Source organism: Hippichthys cyanospilos, chromosome 2 (assembly GCF_059441005.1).
Source record: "Hippichthys cyanospilos isolate Australia breed blue-spotted pipefish chromosome 2, RoL_Hcya_1.0, whole genome shotgun sequence".
Lineage (NCBI taxonomy): Eukaryota > Metazoa > Chordata > Actinopteri > Syngnathiformes > Syngnathidae > Hippichthys > Hippichthys cyanospilos.
This window is the reverse complement of record NC_142370.1, coordinates 14,575,103-14,595,921: the sequence shown is the minus strand read 5'-3', so window position 1 is coordinate 14,595,921 and position 20,819 is coordinate 14,575,103. Positions and strand designations below refer to the sequence as shown.

General features: G+C 39.7%; 3 protein-coding genes across 9 annotated transcripts; 1 reads left to right on the top strand and 2 right to left on the bottom strand.

Moving 5' to 3' along the window:
- Nucleotides 1-53: 53 nt before the first annotated feature.
- hsf2bp (heat shock transcription factor 2 binding protein) lies at nt 54-7,796 on the bottom strand. Of its 2 annotated transcripts, XM_088407956.1 has the most exons (10): nt 7,647-7,758; nt 7,472-7,566; nt 7,158-7,293; nt 6,130-6,233; nt 3,965-4,114; nt 3,262-3,406; nt 3,052-3,169; nt 2,473-2,576; nt 638-837; nt 56-330 (listed from the first exon to the last, which is right to left on the bottom strand). In XM_088407956.1, the coding sequence occupies exons 2-10, from the start codon at nt 7,520-7,522 to the stop codon at nt 301-303; spliced, it is 1,038 nt and encodes a 345-aa protein (XP_088264082.1). In that variant the 5' UTR covers nt 7,523-7,566; nt 7,647-7,758; the 3' UTR covers nt 56-300. The 2 variants fall into 2 exon arrangements, with proteins under 2 accessions (XP_088264083.1, XP_088264082.1); XM_088407957.1 differs by lacking the exon at nt 3,965-4,114 and having other exon boundaries at nt 54-330; nt 7,647-7,796.
- Nucleotides 7,418-12,829, top strand: LOC148427504 (ankyrin repeat domain-containing protein 10-like). Its single transcript, XM_088407958.1, has 7 exons — nt 7,418-7,438; nt 7,929-8,107; nt 9,589-9,741; nt 9,920-10,011; nt 10,583-10,797; nt 10,885-10,944; nt 11,328-12,829. The coding sequence occupies exons 2-7, from the start codon at nt 7,967-7,969 to the stop codon at nt 11,690-11,692; spliced, it is 1,026 nt and encodes a 341-aa protein (XP_088264084.1). The 5' UTR covers nt 7,418-7,438; nt 7,929-7,966; the 3' UTR covers nt 11,693-12,829.
- ccdc14 (coiled-coil domain containing 14) lies at nt 12,754-20,494 on the bottom strand. 6 transcript variants are annotated; one of them, XM_088407950.1, is made up of 11 exons: nt 20,350-20,494; nt 18,988-19,046; nt 18,272-18,335; nt 16,881-16,950; nt 16,673-16,777; nt 15,079-15,528; nt 14,342-14,468; nt 14,195-14,271; nt 13,824-13,967; nt 13,496-13,598; nt 12,756-13,421 (listed from the first exon to the last, which is right to left on the bottom strand). In XM_088407950.1, exons 1-11 carry the CDS (start codon nt 20,359-20,361, stop codon nt 12,923-12,925), a joined length of 1,710 nt encoding a protein of 569 aa, XP_088264076.1. In that variant the 5' UTR covers nt 20,362-20,494; the 3' UTR covers nt 12,756-12,922. The 6 variants fall into 6 exon arrangements, with proteins under 6 accessions (XP_088264078.1, XP_088264076.1, XP_088264079.1 ...); XM_088407953.1 differs by having other exon boundaries at nt 18,988-19,132; nt 20,350-20,459; XM_088407954.1 differs by having other exon boundaries at nt 19,008-19,046; nt 20,350-20,459.
- Between the last annotated feature and the right edge of the window lie 325 nt (nt 20,495-20,819).

The window sequence follows — 20,819 nt, the reverse complement described above, 5'->3', positions numbered from 1 at the left end:
TCCTGTGTCATGAATTGCCTTGAAGTAATTATGAAAATTCAGCATAATGAAACCAGGACAAACTGCCCCTTTAATGTTCTTTACAAACAACTCATATATGATACAGATATATGAAACCGTTCCGGTTCTTCAAATAGGAAGGCTTTCTTTAAAGATTCATATAAACATATATGCATCCAACTGCTTGGGGTAATACTCTGTACCTTGACTCTAACCAAACAAGAACAAATGAGGGGAACCCAAATAGAGGAAAACAGGATTTCAAAGAAAAACAGGAGCGAAAACACTGAAAGGCATATATCACTGTTTCTTCTGTTTGCATCCTTGAACCTGGAAACAAAAAAATTGTTTTGGTTCACACACATTTGCTGTGAGGTTGTCACTCTGCCTTATTGCATTGTCATCTACTCCTGGTACATAAAGTGTTTGAACGGCAACAAGTAAACCATCGAAATGCCTTAGAAACATAGACTTGTGAAAATGTTAATGCAAGTTTGCTACTTCAGCGCTTAAGGGGTTAGTATTTTATAGAGTACAAACTATGCTTTTGAACCTTATCATCAATACAATTAAAGTGTCACTTAAATTAACTCATAACCGCAACCGAAACCAATCGCACTATTTTGGAATGCGTTACCTGGTTGAGCATCTGGAGGTCCACCAAGATCTGCTGAGCTAACTGTCTCAAGCTAGGCTGAACACTGGAGGTGAAAAGGCTAATACGGGCCTTGAGGTCAGAATTCAACAGCGCGGTGCAAAGGCGAGGCAGCGCTACATCTTCCAGTAGTACTGACTGCAAGAGACGCATTGAGTGGAGGCACACTTCCCAGGATCTGTCTGTTACGGAGACAAAGCAATGTAAGCCAAATTAATTGGTTGATCGCTCCTTTAATTTTGATGACAATAGTCAACACGGAAATGCCAGTATTGAGCTACAAGTTTCTCATCACATTTATTTGCGTTTTCGTCAGCTTCTAAAACAAAGAATCAAACAAACACAGATAAGGGGTTGATGTAAGAGGCTAAGATGCCCATAGTTGTGGATGTTTGTACATGAGTGATTAGAAAACAATTACAGTCGGCCCCCGGTTTACGAACACCCTCTTTTACGAACATTTCGACTTACAAGCGTGGACCGCAGAGTTTTTTGTCCCCCACTTACGCACAAACCTTTCATCTTACGAACAATCCGGCATGCCGGCCATTGTATTCGTTCATATATTTTCACTTTGTTACGTCAACATAATCAGTAGCTGGTGCTTGTCACGGCAACGTTGAACGCTATTGCGCTTACAATGTCACCGTCACTGTCTCAGTCACGGTGTCAGTCACAGAGTCAGTCACGGAGATGCCGATATGCTATTGGTCGATTAAGGTCACAGTCTCGGTCTCACTCACGGAGATGCTATTGGCCGGAGTCACGTCAATCACAGAAATGCCGATATGCTATTGGCCGAACGCCTTTATCTAGCTTGATGGCACAGCTGGTCGGGACGGAAGGAAGGAGAGAAAATGAGTGAAAAACGGAAGGAAGGAATGTTGTGAAGACTTTGCAAACTTTATCTGTTAGACATGGCTTCTAAAATTGCAAGTGGCGGTAAAGGAAGACGTAAGAGGATGATGACAATAGAAACCAAGCAGGAGATAATAAAAAAATACGAAGGAGGCGCGTGCATAGTTAACCTTGCTCGTGAGTACGGACGGAGCCGCTCGGCAATCTTCTAAGGGCAAGAATTTCCTTGCCAGGGGACGGACCTCGGTTAACAACAAAATGGAGAGGCTTCTTCTATTATGGATTAAAGAGAAGGAAATCGCCGGTGATATGTTTTAGTTTGAGAAAAGTTCCCGTTTGAGAAAATAAATCAATAAATTCTGCGGGTTGGTCTCTGCTCCCCTCCGCCTCCACCCAGCTCAAGTCACGTCGCCCCAAAGGTAAATGTCATTTTTCCTTTGTATTGTATATTGATGTTATTTAATTTAACTGTACAGTAGGTTATGTTACTCATTTTTAATATGTGTATAAAGTCGTGATGTTTTTACCTAAGGTTTTTGCACGCGTTGCACGCATTCACGAATTAACATAGGTTTGGATTGCCCGCCATACGAGCAGTTCGAGTTACGAGCGTAGCCGCTGAACGGATTAAGTTCGTAACACGGGGGCCCACTGTATATCACACAACGTGCATACTGCTCCTTAGCCAAACTCAGAGGGTAGAATCTGAGGATATGAGCAGTATACAAAATGGAGACGACTTTAACAGCATGTGTTCAAATTGAGGTGACAGCACCACCAAGTGGCTTTACATCATGAAATCACAACAGCAAATTCATAAAAAATGTAGAAATATGGTATGATATCTGTGCAAGACAGTGAAATTAAACGGGACCGTTTTAGATAGCATATTTGATATTATCTTATTCAGTGGAACGTTTGATGCACATGTGTAAGTTTTCTTGCCTCTGACTATTTACCTTCAAGCAGAGTCCGAATAAGAGGCAGCAGTACTGGGTTCTCAATCATGTGCTTTAGCCCCTTCAGACTGATACTGGCATTATAAAGGCCCATTAGCACCAACCTACAGCAGAAATAAGCATATACACAAACACGACACCATAAATGCAGAGAATCAAACATTTGACAAGTGAAAAAAAAATTCTCTCATTTTTATGATCTCATCAAGGAAGTAGGCCAAATCATGAATCCAGATGGCACATCTTAGATTTATAGACACAATGTCAACATGATTCCACTTGTGTTGTCTGGTTTTTAGCATAAATTAGTTGCTTTTCACATTTTTGTGAATTGAGAACTCAAAAAGGTTGGCAAAATGATTGCTTTTATAAACTAGATCCTCTGTCTTTGTGGCTATCTTGCGAGTGAAAGACAACTGTGAGTGAGAAATTCACTAAAAAGAATATTTGCCCCAAGGAATCAAACAGAATCTCCTAGCTACAAACATACAGCAAACTGTTGGTAAAACTTGGCAAATATGTGGTCTGGTGTTCACTTGCAACTTTTTCATTACATTCAATACGAGGTTTTGTACGTACTTTTTGAGTTTTGGGAATTCATCAGGCTTCATTAGCTCTAAGAGCTTTATGAGTGTGTCCAACAGATCATGTGCTGAGCTGGACAAGAAGTCCCGCCCACTGGTTACAGCCGCTATGTCTGAGGGGTAGGAAGCAAAAAGGAGTTACAACGCATTTAGTATCATGAATAGATTTTTTTTTTAATTAATTGTGTTAATGACTGCTTCTTACTAGCAATTGTTCCAGCTATCGGCAAAACAAAACGGCACACTTTGATGTTGTAGTCCTCAGTTCGACTCTCCACATCTTCACCCAGAGTCCTCACAAAGTTCTCTAGAGTCTGAGTAGCTATTGCTAGAAAGACCGCCAGGCTTCCCTACTCCACAAGAATTGAGCACACATTGGACACAAATGCTAGTGTAGTGAACCCCCCCACAGATTTAGTCTGCAATTCACAAGTTTGACTTTTCTTTTTTCTGCACACACTTTTCAGGCCACTTGGATTGAGCATGTACCACTGTTATTAAGAAAAGGGGACAGGAAAAAAAAAAATAAACCAAAGATTGGCAAAATAACGGGCAACTGGAGAATTTGATTTTGCATTTTTGTCAGACTGTATATGGTAAAAGTGTTTTATGAAATAATCTTTTGAAAACTAACCACCCTGCGCCCCCAATTTATGACTCCTATTTATTCCTTTTTGATCATTTCTAATCTTGTTCTGGCAAGACAAACTGGCAAACCAGATTTATACTACACAAAGCATGACCGAATAATGCTTTGACACCATCTTGTGGCACCTATTCGTAATTGCAATAGCGGAATGCCAATTACTTATGCTTTTACTTTTGGGGTCGGGGATGTCCCTGTTCCCAGTGAATAGTGGGGATCCGCTGCACAACATCACATCAAGTCACACACAGAGAAGTCTCACATCAGCGAGCCACTGTTTAACCATGTCTTCTCTTGTAGAGCTGTTCCACAGTAGGCTACAGACTGCAGAACCCAGACTGAAGCAATAATCAACCTGTTGCTGCAACTCAGCTCTACTCTGCCACAGCTGCTCACGTAACAGTAATTTCTCCTGAAGAAATAAAATAGACAAAAACACCTGCTGAATAAATGACAGTTATCACGTCAGCAGATTTGGTATTGGAGTAGAGGCCCAAGAGTTGCAGCGATTCAAAATATATTCAAATGAAAGAAATTCATGAAAAAATATTTCATTCACAAAAACAATATTGTTCAGTTTCGATCACAGAGTCAGAGAGTACGTCTGTCAGGGAGGGCCATGCCGTGTGTCTAAGACTAATGGAACTCAGAAATGGTCAAAGTATTATTTTTTACCCCCCCCCCCCCCCCCCCCCAAATCTATTTATGTAACTTTAAAACAACAACTTCATATTTGTGATTGTTTTTAGATACTCTCCAAATTAGTAAAAGCACAACATCACTATGAATCATAAAACATTCATATTACTATTAATCATTTTCATTGATTGAAAAAAAAACATCAGCAGCTTGTTTTTATACTGAACATTACAAAATCATTTCACAGGCCGGAATAAACTCGTTCACAGGGCAGAATCGGCCTGCGGGCCTGCTGAGGCTGCCGCCTCCGCGACCCGACCCCGGATTAGCGGAAGATAATGGATAGCTGGATGGATGGGCTCTCCATTACCTTAGCATTGTGGGTGGTGATGTTAAGTCTTTATTGTTGGATCTTTGAGATCCCAAAAGTTTTTCGTAATAAAGTGTCTGGCTTTGGATGCGAGTGGTCGACTGCTCATGTCGACTGATGCTTCGCTGTAAATTTTTCAGGTCAAAATATCCCATTTGAGTCTAGACACTTTCACGACTTGATGGAAAAGGAAATAAGGAAAAGCAGAAATGGCGCTTTGTCAGCCAGCTTTTTAGGGTATACCACTCCATTTGAAAAAGTCAAGTAACATTCTTTCCTGTGGTCTGAAATATTCCTCTCAGCGCTGGTGTTCTGTCTTCCTATATTACTTATTGTTTTGAATGAAAGTCCAGATTCGCGATTTTTCTCACCTTGTTATTGTAATTTTCCATTTTGATAAAGCGGATGGTGAATTCAATATAAAAAAAGAATGAAAAGATGATCGTTGTGAAGGCGGCACTACAAGAATCTGGGCTCACAATCACACTTTGCCATGGGTCCAGTGTACTGATTCCCGCAACCAGTGACTTTTTACTGAGGTTTTATGATTGAGCCGCACATCTTAACATATGACAGAAAGACATTCCATACATCGTTATGATTCCGGAAAGACAGTACATATAACCAGTGTTTGAAAGCATTTTATCTGCAATAAACAGAGGGCTCACGAAAGACAGCTAGATTTGCTTAGTTTGTGAGGGAGTGTAGCATCTACTGAGCAGCATAGCAAGGTGTTGCCTCATGGCATTTCTCCTTCCTAAGTTTGAACAGGATTTGCAGATGTTTAGCCACACTTAATGATTCAAACCTATTTTAATTGTGATTTCAAATAAAAAATAAGTCCGTACCAGCCAACAAATATTCATATTTATTTTATAATTAACCCTTTTTTTTCTTTTCAAGATTGATAGGTGAGTCTATGCCTCTCCTGCCTCCCCTGACTGCACGTCACTGATCCCTAACATAAAAAACAAGGATTACGCAATTTAGTTTGAACCATGCATGTCTGCGTCACAAAAAACTCAGATGCCATGAGTCAAATAGATATAACAGTCAACTATTTTACAATATTAATGAAAATGCAATAAATTGTCTTTTATCTGTGCAAGGCTCTCCATTCTCCAGCTGAATTATTTTTTATTTTTTTACTTTGGCTATAGTTTGAAGTATTGTACGAATCTGCACCTGCATGCTAAAAAAATGTGGAAAAAAAACATATATGACAAAATGAGGTCACCTTAAAAACATTATCAAATGAAAAGCTTTCTGACAAAGTTAACCAAATTTTAATACTGTTACATTTTTAAAAGCAAATCGGTGCATGTATGTTGTATTGGACCTCAGGAAGATGAAATTGTTGTCAAAACAAACCAAAAAAAAAATAAAAAAATTCCAGATCCAAGACCTCTCTGTCTCACCTCTCTCTCCTTTTGACATTCACCTTGCAACACCTCCAGTCTGGACTGAAGATGAAGACACTCCTGCTGTAAATTCTCCTGTTCTTGTGTAAAATGCTCTTTCACTATTCACAGATAAGCACATTTGAAGAACACATGGAAGAATTAGACCAAAATTAATTTTGTTCACATCAACAATCATTTATATGTCAGTTTTATAACACCCATACAATAAATGAAGAGTAAAGAAACGGCTGGGTTATTAAGATAAAACCATTTTGTAACTCTAACCCGCATTTAACAGCACAGCCAAAGCTGCTCTTCTACATTCAAATCTACATTAGTACTTACCAACATCTATTGAGCTAAGGCCCCCATTTTACATCAAGAAATCTCACAGCACACCACCAATCAAGTTGTATACAAAAGATAAATGGACGCAGAACGACCTTTTCTTCACTCACAAACCGACTTGCTTGTGAAAAATGTGTTTGTTTCATTGAACACAAAGGTGAAACACAGGCAGAATGCTATGACGTATTCTCTTGTACAAATGGCAACAGCTTGATTGTACATTCTACCATCCAATCTAAGTGCGTATATTAGGTGTCCCTGCCACTATACATTGCCGACATAAATTCAGGAACAAATACATATCTGAAAAGGGCCTTCATTGCTTGAAAATAACTTTTCTACCTACAAGGTAGAGTATATTTACTCATCATTCACCTACTGATACTCAGGGTTACCACAATACCATGATTGCGGGTTTAATATCTTACTCGAGGACACTACAACATGGTCAAATTTTTTCTTTTTTGTTTATTTATTCATTCAGTCATTTGTGTTTTTTTTTTTTTTTTATGTGCCATGGCATCCATGAAAATAATCGGTTTTACACCACTGATTGGATTTAGGGTCATATTGATGTAATGGAAGGAGCCTATCTGAATGGACTTATGTGTAAATAGAGTATCTGTGGTACATAAATTGGAAATATGTATAGTTCTAAAAATGTGCATGCTCTATTTAGGTTCGTTATGGCTTACTTGTTTTTGCTACTCTGGTCTTGAGGTGCATGTCAATCAAATCACTGTTTACAACTCGGGGCAGAAACTCCTTTAACTGCATGACCTCTGTGGTTAACTTTTCCAAGTCTTTTTTTCTCACTTGAAAAAACCCATCCTGAAGAGAAAACGATAGACATAGCCATGGGCCTATTATTTTACAGTACATTTATGACACTTGACCAGTTCCAGGCGTACATTTTATCATGGCCTATCGAAATTAGAAGCAAGTGAGGGAGTAATAATTAATATTCAGACAAAAGGTAAAGTGTTTATGAATTTTGGGATTAGTTTACCATAGCACCATCACTCAAGAGATGCGGCGGCCCGCCAAATGACGAAGACATGCTATGCTAGGTTTTATCTTCGGTTTTGTCAAGTTTAATGATTCCTGCAAAGGAACGACAGAACATAATACGTGTTTTCTTATTTCAAAACAAACTATAACAAGACTTAAAAGAATCTTTGTACCTTATCCCGACGTACAAATAAGTGTAGGTTCGTAACGCACTGCCCGATTAATAAAATTACCCGTCTGAAAATTTCTCATTTCCTGGTTTTCCCTCCAACTGACTTCTATTGACCAATCCCGTCCGCAAAAAGATCCTATCCGGGTTTTGTTGTATTCCAACCGAGTCGAGAAGCTTATCTAGACTTCCTTTGTGTTTGAATTAATTTTTGAAACGTGCGTCGACGGCTTCGTTTGACCAGGAAGAACTTCAGAGAGCGTTCAAACTCTACTCATGTCTGTAGAACTAGACTTTCCCAACAACGATGAGGCGTTCACAAGGATGTTCCCTATCCACCGCGCTTGTCGGGATGGTGATGTTGGAGCTTTACTGTCACTGTACCAGATGCATCACGCTGATTTAACAACCGAGGACTCTTGCTACGGTTGGACTCCTATTCACTGGGCTGCCCGATGTGGACAGGTAGGGATAAACTTCAAAGTCCGTGGTAGAAGAGTATTAGTATATTGTGTCGGCGTTTTCACGCACACGATGTTCAAGAGAAGAAAAAAAGTATCGTTTACAATTTTATTCTCGACTTTTTGTGATTCCTTTGTTTTTTTTATATGTTAATAATATGAGGGAAACGGCAGTGATCGGTCCTACAGCAACAGAGTGAAAATGTTTTGTCGTTTGAGCGTCGAACGCGACTGGCGAGCAAGTTTGTGTGCGCAATAAAGTTGTGTGACAGAGAAAAAAAAAGCCTGGGCTCTGATTGGCTGTGGAGAAACCCAGAGCCAATAACGTCGCAAGGCGCGAAGGCACCCGGAAAGTTCAGTATGCTTCGTCTGTTTATTTACTTGAACAATGTGCATTCATGATATGAACACATTTTCCCTGACTTACGATTTCAAAATAAGGTAACTATAAATTTGTAGTGTGATTATACGTTCATAGACTTTCACAATCACAATAATCCTCTTTCACAGTGGTTCTCAAAACACTCATGTTAACCAATCGAACAGTAATCTGTGTCAAATAAACACGAAAGCCACATTTGTAGTGGCATGTTTAGATGTATTTTACTGCGCAGCTCCAGAAGATAGAAAATCTGATTTGCGAATTGTGTGCATAAGGACAACGCATAACCATGCTAAACTAAACAAAATGACCATAAGGTTTTGCAAAGTAATAGTAAATAGTTGAGCAATAAGTTGCTCCACGTTCCAATTAATATGCATCAATCTGAAAAGATATTCTTTCTGTCCTGTCACGCCATTAAAAAGCACTAAATTAGATTTGATACCTGCGGAAACCTTGTTAAAATCTCACGTTTTATCCTCTGGAGTGCCTTCAAATACCCACGGATTTCACACACTTCCATTTGAGAACAACTGCTCTAGGGAAAGCATAATACTGTAACAATAATGTGGCCCAAGATAAAGTGAGTTTGAGATGCATAAGTTACTACAATAAATGTGCAAAATAAGTAATAATGTTACATACAGTGTAACATGTATTAATAACCAATTTTCCCTGCTTTATAATACACAGGACACATACAACGTCGAACTTGATTCACGATAATTTTATCTGAACAGCAACGATACACCGTGCAAATTATAAAGTACATATTGGTTGGCAGTTTTATTTTTTGTTTGTTTGTTTTCAATTGTTAATTCTGAATTGTTCTGAGGTTTTGGATCAATCAAATCTTGGCTCTGGCCTTTCTGCCGCTTTCTCTGGTACAACAATTTCGTCCGTCTTTACAAAACATGCATGTTAGGTTAACTGAAGAATACTTTGTCCGTATATATTAATGCCTCTTTGTGTATATGTGCCCCGTGATTGACTGGCAACCAGCCCAGGGTGTACTTAGCCTCCTCCCTGACACCCCTCCTACCTACGTATACAAACAAAAATTTTGCAGCATCTCATTTGAGAGTTTTCCTGGTTACATGCAGTTGGAGTGTGTGATACGCTTGGTGCAGATGGGCTGCGACGTGAACATGATATCCAGTCGCTTCAACCAGACCCCAACACACACAGCTGCACTTGGCGGGCACCCTCGCTGTGTTTTGTGGCTATCGCAGGCTGGTGCAGATGTCAACCGACAGGTGAGCAGTCATTTTAGTGTAAATGTGAACGACAATACGACTACTATGGAAAGCTTTTTGAGCATTTACTTTAACAGATTAGGGTGCATAATGCAAATGATAATATGCTCTTTCTCTCTACATTCACATTAAATTTCTGAAGGGATTTAATATTTCTACATTGTATTTGTGTTTTCAGGATTTGGTAGGCGAGGCTCCCATACACAAGGCTGCCAGGGCAGCTTCCATGGAGTGCATTCAAGTCTTGCTGATAGCGGGTGCTAAACTGCAGTAAGTAACAGAGCTTAGGACCACTGCAGCGTAACTTTGTACCGATCATGCAAACAGGTTGAACTCGATCTATTCTGGGACGCTAGTCATTCTAAGGTTTAACACGTGAATAAAAATCTCCTACAGTGTTACGTTTATTTAGGAGTTTAATGCATTCCGTGATCGAGCTTCATTATTTCGGTGAGAGCTTCTTCCCAATGCTTCTTACTTCGTATTTTCATTTTGTATTTGTGTGTTTGACTGTTTATCCCAATGCATCAGGAAGGACTGTTTCCTTGCATCTTTTTCCCACTACAATCAAATCGTAGCGCACCAGAAGGTCGCTCATAATTCAAGTAACAAAACTGATACAAGACCAAAAACAAATTTATCAGCTTGCAGGCTTATTTGAAGCATACTAGATTACCACACATCTCCCACCAAATTCCACATTCAATGTGTAAATATGCTGGACCAAGGAAAATTTGAAGTGGTCTAGTAGGTTTTTTTTTCCAGTAAATGTGAATCAGTTATTACACATGCCTGTGTGGTATTTTGCTTTTTGATTAACTTGTCTTCACTCACCGTGCAGCTTAAGGAACACCAGCGGGCAGACTGCAGCTGACCTTGCACGCACTCAAGGCTCCAACGACTGCCTCCGCCTCATGGCCAACTTACAACAGCATCGGCTGCAGCTCGGTGAGCTCCAGAGCAATGGGAACGGTTCTGTCAGTGAACCTGGTCTGCTCTGTAGGAAAAGGCTGCAGTCTACTTTTGAGACTGGTCAATTGAAGAAGGCAAGGAGAGGTATAAATGACTCCCTGTACTTTTATTAGAAGCAGAGGTGAACATTTGTTTTCCCTCAAAATGTAGAAAATATCTGCTGTATTACAGAAGTATTACTGCACATGCAGCATTCTGAACTCGACGACGGCATGGAATCCAGCTGTGCAAGTGAGTTGACCATCTAACCAGATGCATTTTGTAGTATGGGATGCAGACTTGTATTGCACATGCATATTTTATAATGAGAAAAATCCCATGGCTGACCACCAAACAAATACAATAAGTAAATTTTACTATTACAATAACGATGAATCAAGCGTGAACAAAGAAAATCATTATGCTACTCGTGAGCCATTCGGCACCAGACAGCACAGAGAGCCAGAAAATGTGAAAGAAGTGTTTCCTTCTTCTCCTTAGCCAAACATAATATGGTTTCTGCAGCCCCACACCAGATTCTTCTATGTTAATCTTCCAAGAAGTGTCTGCGTTACTACATTTTAGGTCATGTACGTCACGTAAATGGATTACAACTTTTTCCCCCCTCTGACCAGATTTTGCTACCATCACTGACAGCGCCCATGCCCCCGTCTCCGATGGCGATGAATCGATGAAACGAATTCCAGCCTGTGATGAAATTTCCACACGGCTGTCTTGGCAGCACAGAGGCTTGCCATACAGTCAGCGCAACTCAGCTGACATGTGCGGCTCACTGCATCTGACTGATAGCGCCAATGACTGCGTGTCCCATTGGTCAGAGTTGGGGAGCCTATTGGGAGCTGATTGCAGCGATTTCCTACTTTATGGACATTATCATGGTTTTGGAGACACAGCAGAGGAGTTGTCTGACAGAGGCCACATTGGACAGAAGTCCTTTCAAAACATGCAAGGTGCCATGCATTTGTGCCAGGATGTATAGGCCCAAGGCCTTGGTTTCTTCCTCACAGTTTATGTCATTTCACTAAAATGTCACATGAAAAATGTTTATGATAATGCTCACATTTTGGGACATAGGCAATGTGCTTTTGGTGTGTCATCTGACTTGGTTGCATACGTTTCTCGACCCTTATTGAGCATACTGTAGGTGCATATTTTGCATCAGAAAAAAGTTACAGCATTCTTTTTTTTTTTTTTTTAGAGAAAATCTTTTCTCAATTTACTGACAAATGTACTTGGTATGATACATTTTTTTTCAGTTTGACTAGACAGCTGCATAGGTTAAGCAGGCCTCCTGTCAGCTAATGGAGAACAACTAGCATTTTCTGCCTGTCACTACACTACTGCATTGACCAAAGAATTTGTGGGTGTGCCAAGCAGATATTCAGGGCTCCACACTGCCCATAAAAGGTGGCATTTTGCTCCTAACATTTCAAAAAATGCAACCAAATTTTTAATGACAACCGTTACCAAATAGTTATTTTTTCCATTCTTAACCTTTTTTTGTTTAGTGAAAATTTAAACCTAAAATTTTAGGTTAAGGGCCTTTGTTTGCCAAAAGAAAATAATAACCACGTGGAGTCCTGCGTATTTGCCTCCTTTGCTATTACTGTAAACCTTCTGCAGTTTTCTAACTGAGCACTGCAGCCAGTCACCTTGTCAAGGTTAGTGTTGTAATCTGTAATGGCTACATCCCGATTTTACTGGAAATACACTCCGTAGCTACTTTGTGCTGCAAGTGTTAGGGACGATACCATTTGACAGGATTTTTTCTGTTTTACTTTAATCCGTCATTTATTGTAGGGCTGTAAAAAATACTGGTATTTTCATCTGAACTGAACGGGACCCGCATTCTTGAGTTAATTTCATTCTCTAGTTACATGTGATTTGCTAAAAGCAAGGTTAACTGTATATTGCAAACTTTTTTTGTTCCTTACCTCTCAAAATTCTCACCAACTTTATCAAGAATAAAAAATAAAATTAAAAAAAATCAATGAATCTCATTGGACTGTACAGGTAAATCGAGTGCCCACTGATAGTGAACTGAGCCAAAGCCACAGAGTAAATTAAAACGTTTTTATTAGTAATGTTATGTCTAATAAAAAGGATTATAACCAAAGTGAAGTAAGAGAAAATCGTTCACACTCACATTCGCAAAAATACTAAGCAGGAGTCAAATTCTTACTTGGACAGCTCTGTCATCAAAGTCAAATCAACTCCCTAAGTCCTGTTTGATTGTTTTCTGCAGACTGGCTATGCTGGCATCTAGTGCTGCCAGTCCGTCTCGGAACGCAGCTTCATCTCTGGTGTCAAACGTCGACACTGACCTCATACTACAGTCAGGTGACAGAGTGTCCACTTTTCCCTCAGAAAGGAATGAGTCAAACAGTTGCTGACACTCTTTTCCCTTCTGTTGCTCGAACCGAACTGCAAAAATTTCACTGTGTGTTTGGTTAAGATGGTATGGAAGAAATGGTGTTTGTTCTAGGAAGGTCATTTTTGCTTCATCTTGTGTTTTCTCTCGCCTTTCTGAAGCTATGTGTACATTACCACCAATGTATGAGCCCTCCGGTTGGCCCAGAGTCATCAGGTATTTAGAGATGCGTGCAGTGGCACTATTTTGATCTTCATATTGCTCCTTGAGCACTGTGTCAGGCATCGAAAGGTCAACAATGGTGTTACACTCTGATATGTTGCCACTCTTAATAGTCCTGAAACGGAGGATGATAATTTAACCTTCGGAAACAATTTAAATAGCAAACTTGGTTAGACACCAAAGACCCACCTCTTGAGGTTTTCCATCTGTTCCAATCTTTGCTGAGCAAGTGAGGCCAGTTCGTTCTTTACTTGTTCAGTATGTTTAAGTTTGGTCCTCGCGGCCTCCAAATCTGGATGTAAAAACGCACCGTAGTGTTGTTGATTTGCCTACGGGGCCACTATTTTGAAATCACTACATACAATATCGTATAATGAAAATATTTTTGAAATATTCTGTTGATGATTTACAATTCCCAAAACAGGATTCTGGTTGTTTACAATCATATTTGCCTTAACAATGTCAAATGTTGCTAATCCAAAATGCAGGTCAAAAAATCAGAGCCACAAGATTTAACCTGATTTCATCAGCGCGCACTCTGCCTCGCTGTCGTGCAACTTTTTCTTTGTTTCCAGAAGAGACTTCCGCACTTCAGCAAGAGTGACTTGAAGCTCCTGCATTTGGGATTGAGCAGCAGCAAGATCGTCTGGCAGACTCAGCACTAAAGATGAAACATACAGTATTTCTCTTGTAAATAAAAGATTTTTTTTTCCAATCCAAAACCTCTCAGGTGTCATCCAAATAGCCAAAGCATAAAGAATTATTGTGAAGTACTATTTATTGCCTGAAGACAATACAAAATTCAGTCCAAAAAGCCCTGGATGGATTTGTTTAAATTGGCAATAATGTGAATTAAAATGGGCAGACACACAAACATAAATGGTTTACCTTGCGAGTTATACAGTGTTTCAGTAGTTTGTTGTCTCTCTTTCTCCATTAACTGTTCGTTCAGAAATGCCACTCGTCTGGAATAAGGACATGCATTAACTTGCAAGTGGTCTTTGCTGGAATCACCTCTAACCATGTGCCATATACCTTTGAAGCTGAGCGTTCATTTGGTGCAGAGCCAGCAGGTCTGCAGATTGCTCTGAATCTTTGGAGTTTAACTGCAGAGAGGTCATGGTCATCTCTAGATGACTGAGCAGCTTCTCTGCAATACTGCCTGTGCAACCAAAAACACCAGCAAATGAAGACAAAAAAATATACATGTGCTATGCTGGCTCGATAGAACTACAGAATACACAGACACCATGCAAATAAACGAATGTCCAATGCTGACTTGAAAAAAATAAATAAATAAATCACTGTCCTGGGTCTGTTGGCTGACCTGGGAACGCCTGGGGATACCCCCTGGATGAAATGGCCAGGGAAAGGGAAATTTGGGCTTCCCTGCTGAGACTGCTGCCCCCGCGACCAGACCCCGGATAAGCGGAAGATAATGGAGGAATAATTCACTGTTTGACCATTTATTTCAGTGATTAAAATATTCTGCTACGAGAGGGAGTCCTTGTACCTCTGTCTGAGAATCACCAATAACATTCCGTTACATTGTTCCCTTGTTATATATAGTATGATTAACTTTTCAGGCCTATTGTATTGTGTGTGTGTTCCGCTACGGCTGTTTTTGTGAGAACCAATTTGAGTTTTCTTCTGACAAAGTGACGACATATTGAAGAAGTGAGGAAAGTGAGTGAGGAAACGTTTAAGTATATGGTGAGTGGCTTAATGGCCTTAAAACATACAACAAAAATATATAGACAATGAAAACATACCTTTTCCTGCTATCAATGTCTTCAGCTCTCCCAGAAGATACTGAACAGTCCTAATCTTGCCTGCACTAATATCTTCTCCACTTCGTGTGTCTTGAAAGGAGTCATAGGGCTGACCTGGATCAATTTTCGTGTCTTTGGCATGTACACTCAAATGTGTCTCACTCTGGGTGTCAGTGTCTTTCACAGGCACAGACTCAACATCCTCACTAACTGGCTGGCAGTCGGTATGGACATGGGTCTGTTGACTTGAAGGCTGTGTCGTGTGGAGCGCAGACTCAGACTGTGTCACGGACAGAAGGATGGAGGTCTGAGCAGGGGCAGACCCTGGAAGCGGTTGAGACACCCTCCGAGATGGAAGTGACAGAGACTGTCGCAGGGCGTGATCCTTCTTTGCTTCTGATTGTGAAACTTCAGGGCATTTTGCTCTTGGAAACTTATTAGAACTGGGATCTGTAGGTGGAATAAAATAGATGTTTCACTTTGTTTCAGCTGTAAATTACACTAAATGAGGTCATCTCAATGATATACAAGGTGATTGAAAAGGAACTAACAATTTTAAAATATCTTTAGTTTATTCTTGTTGTAATATTTGTTTTCCATTTTTTTTTATGTTCATGATGTATTGGAATTGCACCTTCAACAAATCAAAACAATATTGTCTAGGCCAAAGGTTCTCAACATTTTTTCAGTGATGTACCCTCTGTGAAATACATTTTCAGCCAGGTACTGTACCCCTTAATCAGTGCAAAGCATTTTTGAGTTAAAAAAACAAAACAAAACATAAAAACATGCCATCAGTGTCTTTCTTGACAAATACAGATAAACACATTAGGCAGGAAACGTCCAGTGCAAAGATGAGCTGCAAAGAACTTAATTATTAATGCATATTTTTCCACAAAAAAATAATCAATAGAAAATGTCAGGCCTATATGAATAAATATTTATCTGTTCACAAAAATAAATAATTAACGTAAATATTTTTTTTTGTCCACAAAAAAAATACCGGTAATCAACATTGAGTGTCAGACCTCTACTCAAAAATAAATAATTAGAAATAAATATTTGTCCACTGAAAAATATTCAACTTTAAGTGCCCTCTTTTGGGATCATAGTAGCGATGTGTTCACAATAATAAATCAGTAACTTGACAGGTAACGAGAGCTGGCACATGACAAATTGGGTCCAACCATTCTAGTACGGGGACAATCTTGGTTTTTAACCATAATAAAATTGAATAACCTTACTGAGCACAACATTTGTTTTATGGACTTATATTTTCCCGAAACAATGAATTAATTCAATAATTATTTAAAAGGATTATTGTTTGTATGTTTGTTTTATGTAAAATCTCGAATACCTCGTGGAGTTCCTTCGAGTATCCTCAGGGGTGCTAGTACCCCCGTTTGACAACCACTGGTATAGGCTATTGGTCTGTGTTTTAACGGTCTTTGGAGAACGCTGGAAACCGGTTAACACATTCACAATTGCCACATTAAACTCTTACAAGCAGTTTTAAAACTGCATACTTAAATTTAATGTTAATTATTTTAACTCATAGCTATGTTAAATATCCAAAAGTGAACTAATAGAGAACCTCTCGTTGGAGGAAGTTTCTTGCCTTCCCCCCCCCCCAGTCCAGTGGATGGTTTTGGTTTGGCAGCACCACTGGTTACTGCTTTGGAGGTATGTGTCAAGGGTTCTAAGCACAAGCACATACCAAACAGACATCGTTACATCGTAATGCAAATGTATATGGTACAAGTTCTTGATTTGTGACTTTGATGACAAGAAAGCCCACTGACCTTTGTCCAACTGGAGCATGGCAGAAAGCAAAATAGCACATCGATCCAGATCTGAGTGCAAATTAGCCACCTGAGACAAAAGTATAGACTGTTTTCAATTTCAATTTGTATACTTTGATGCAAAATGGCATTTTGGATGGATGGTGAATGTGTACTTTTTCTACTATTCCATTAGTAACTTCACTTTTACCAGTATATTTTTAAAAGACTGGTAAAAGTATTTTTACACTTTCCAGTTAACCCTTGTGTATGGTTTTGACAATTTTTGGGTCATTTTCTTGTGTGATAACTAAGTGTTTATTCCATGTTGAACTTCGACATGTTGTCGCCCTCTGGGTGAAATTTCAGCTCCCTAATGTCTTCTTCCAATGCTTTGCCTTTGATGTGAAATGCCTTTGATGTAAAGATCAAAGGATTGGATAGAATAATGCACAAGTGTCAAATATATGCATATAAATTACATTCAGCATATTGGTAATTTAATTTCTTATTAAATTTGTGTTTTATGGTTCTGACATTTCTAACCAGGAAGCAAACCGTCTCATTGGGAGCCGTGCTTTTCCTTGTGTGGCTGCCACGCTCCCTTTATGATGTTGTTCAATCCCGCCTGCAATGAAAACCGGCAACGAAACATATACTGCACAGGTGTCAAAGTCAAGGCCCGGCGGCCAGATCCGGCCCGCCACCTCACTTTTTGTGGCCCGTGAAATGCTGATTTGACTTCAAGTTTCTGACTAAAATACCAAAATTGCAAGTTGTCTTTAAGTTTTAAAAATTTGGGGGAAGAAAAACAACAATTTTCTTATACCCCAAATCTCTTTTAAACAGTTTTTGCCGACTTCTGATTTCAAATCTTGGTAAATGTGTGACCAACAAGCTTAATATTTATTTGAATTCACAGTCATTCCGGCCCTCTGACAGAAGCTATAACTACAATGCGGCCCAAAATAAAATTATGTTTGACACCACTGATATACTGTATACAGCCATCTCTTGATCGCTCAATCTCACAAAGGTTCACAAAGTGAATGCAGTAGGCGAAACATGTCTTTTACTGAAATTAAAATGCAAATACAGAGTATATAGATTGCCTTTATTGACAGACTTTCCTCTTATCAAATCAGTCCCCGCGGGAACCCAGTATTCATAACAAAAGGACATTGAATGTCTGACTGTGTGGTCCCAAAACTCACATTTCGCCCCTGGCATTTTCTACAGTAATACATTGTAAATAATAAATGAAACGTTGCTGTTTAATTGGCAGAATCAGTGTGACATCTCCCCTCCTAAACTTTTTTTTTTTTTGTAATGCTCCTCATTATAGTGACATTTTCTGTATAAAAACGACCATCATTGACCACTACCATCCATGCGTTTTACGATTTGCTTACCTCGTCTTGAGGGTCTGTGGAATACAAAGAGTACGCAGGTTCCTTTCGTCTTGGGACAGTGGCTCTGTTCAAATAATAGCAAAACATGGGTCTGAATGACCCTTGCTACTTCGCGCTTCACTTTTCGTGCCCTAAGTGCTTCGATTTATTTATTTTTCCCCAAATGACCGTCACCTCACAGCAGCGCATGATGCACTGCAACACTCCCACACTCAGGCCTTACTTAGAACATGAAGCAGTCTGAAGCCCTATCACACAATCTTTTTCAAATGATGAAGGCACTTTGCCTAAAACTAAACCACTGCTTTTCTACATCTGGCATTATATAAAGGGGTTTTGGCAAGAAATCTACACGACTCTCAGGGTGTGAGCTTTACGTGTGGGGGAGGAGGTAGGGTGTGAGCAAAATGAATAGTGACAACACAAACTGAGAATGGCCCTTTAAGAGCAGTTGAAATGCATTGTGTGAATGGGCTGGGTAGGTGTAGCGCTCAGTGCTGCAGATAAAATCAGAGTTAATGAGGAGTGCTCATTACTCATTGAAGCATTCTGCTATGTGTTTGAAAAGAAAAAGAACATTTGTGCCCAAATATAGATTGTACAACATTCATACTATGGTTTACTATGGTTTTCCAGTCTGCATTAACCACAAAAAATGAGGGAGCACTGTATTCTGTGTGTGGAAGAACAGGGCAAAACATAAAAAATAAACTTGCCGCTTTCTGGCCTGTTGTACCTTGGCTCCTCCACCTGTCAGTCTTCCAGATGTTAGCACCTGTCAATCACAAGCCTGGTGTTTCGTCTAATTCACAAATGCTCACACCACATATTCTGTTCAGGGTCACACCAGGTCTACCCCGGCTAGGCGAGAAGTGGGAAACACCAGACCAAAATAAGGACCAGTTCATCACTGTGGTGGGTTAATGGAGCAGTGTCTTGAATTAAAGTAACCACGATAGGGCAATTACTTGAATGCATAGTTTACTTAACCAATTTCAGTCATAATCAGGTAATATTTTATGTATGATATATTTGAGGACTTTATTATTTTCATTTATAGGTAATACTTTTAAATGTGCATTTTGACACTTGCTGTCCACTGTAAAAAGTGCAAATATTTTATAAGTGTTTACATACACAGAGCACATGATGCATTCTGGATGTGCAGGCATTTAAATTACATGTAAGAAACGCCACATGCATAAACACGGGGAAATGACATTTAACATTCAGTGTTCCCTAAGCCACATGAACTCCAAAGAACGCACTTTTTTTTTTTCATCGTTTGGCAGTAGTTTATGCTTTGGCTGTAGCTTACAGGTAGCTTTTACATTGGAAGCTGTTCAACCTTAACTGAGAATTCTCGAGAATAAATATAATAAAACAATAAAAAATAACAATAACAATTAGAGACGTGTTTGAGTTCAAAACTAGTTCTATTGTCCAAATGACAAGTAATTGCAATGTCAGGTTAAAAGAAAAACACAATTTAATTGTTCTGTCACCATTCATCGATGGCATTGCTAGACAGACAAACACAGATTATTTAAAGTACTTAATGAATCCTTTTCATTCGAATTAACGCGAAACTGGATGTTTAATTGGTGTATCTGAGTAGAAAGGTTCACCCCTTAATTGATTACGCTACAGAAAAACACGAAACAAATGTGTTTTCCATGTTTGCTTGAGTATTTGCAGCAAGAACTGTAACTATGTCGATAAATAAAGATGAGACATCATTCGGTTTGTGTAGTTCGCTCGAGGAGGTTCAGCTCATTTTGGACATATCTGCCACATCCAAAATGGCGAACGCGCTACGTACTTCCGCCGTGTACCAAAACGGTCCCAACGCTTGAAACCCCACAGCTAAACGAGATACAAGTAGCATCGTTACCACATAGCGTTGTGATAGCAGACAAGGTTGGAGCAAACATGGTCTAGCTAAAGAGCAATTGTCCCCTCAATTTTAAAGCAAACAGGACATGTGATGAGGTGCACTGTAAGATAAAGAAGTGAGAGGGTGAAATGCAGCACAAGTAATTGATTTTCTGCCCGTAAAGCGAGGTCAATGGTCTAACCTTTCGTTTCATGCTTGCTTTCGTGACTGAAGCACTTCCTCAGCAAACAGCCATCCTTCGCCTGTCCTTTTAGGTTGTTATTGCTCAAGCATAGCGTCCTTACTTTGAACATTCATGCTCTTGTTTTCTTTATGGCGCGTGTCAAGTCGCACCCAACCCACAATACCTCATTACCGCCACCTATCACGGTGGAGCGTGGGAAAAGTAACTACAATCCCACATTGGCGTCGAGCTCCAGTCCTCAAAACCGCATCCTACATGTTTTCCGGTTTTCTCTCCCCAACACTCCTGATTCAAATGATTAGCTTATTAGCAAGCTTTGCGGGATGTTGAATATTATCCCAATAACTTGAATCAGGTGTGTCAGTTTGAAAACAGTTTGCAAGGTACTGGCCCTCGAGGACTGAGTTTGACACCTGTGGCTTGTGTGACCAATATCGCACACACGCACGCACACACGGGAGGTTTCT

Bases quoted from the DNA above. Each gene is read 5' to 3' on its own strand.
- hsf2bp (XM_088407956.1), bottom strand. From the start codon at position 7,522: ATGTCTTCGTCATTTGGCGGGCCGCCGCATCTCTTGAGTGATGGTGCT. The intron at 838-2,472 runs GTAAATAGTCAG...TCTCCGTAACAG, and splicing joins TATTCGGACTCTGCTTGAAG to ACAGATCCTGGGAAGTGTGC. The intron at 331-637 runs GTAACGCATTCC...TTTTGTTTCCAG, and splicing joins ACCTCCAGATGCTCAACCAG to GTTCAAGGATGCAAACAGAA.
- LOC148427504 (XM_088407958.1), top strand. From the start codon at position 7,967: ATGTTCCCTATCCACCGCGCTTGTCGGGATGGTGATGTTGGAGCTTTA. The intron at 8,108-9,588 runs GTAGGGATAAAC...GGTTACATGCAG, and splicing joins GGGCTGCCCGATGTGGACAG to TTGGAGTGTGTGATACGCTT. The intron at 9,742-9,919 runs GTGAGCAGTCAT...TTGTGTTTTCAG, and splicing joins GTGCAGATGTCAACCGACAG to GATTTGGTAGGCGAGGCTCC.
- ccdc14 (XM_088407950.1), bottom strand. The intron at 18,336-18,987 runs GCAAGTTTATTT...TTATTTGAACAG, and splicing joins GTACAACAGGCCAGAAAGCG to AGCCACTGTCCCAAGACGAA. The intron at 14,469-15,078 runs GTATGTTTTCAT...TTGGTTGCACAG, and splicing joins GACATTGATAGCAGGAAAAG to GCAGTATTGCAGAGAAGCTG.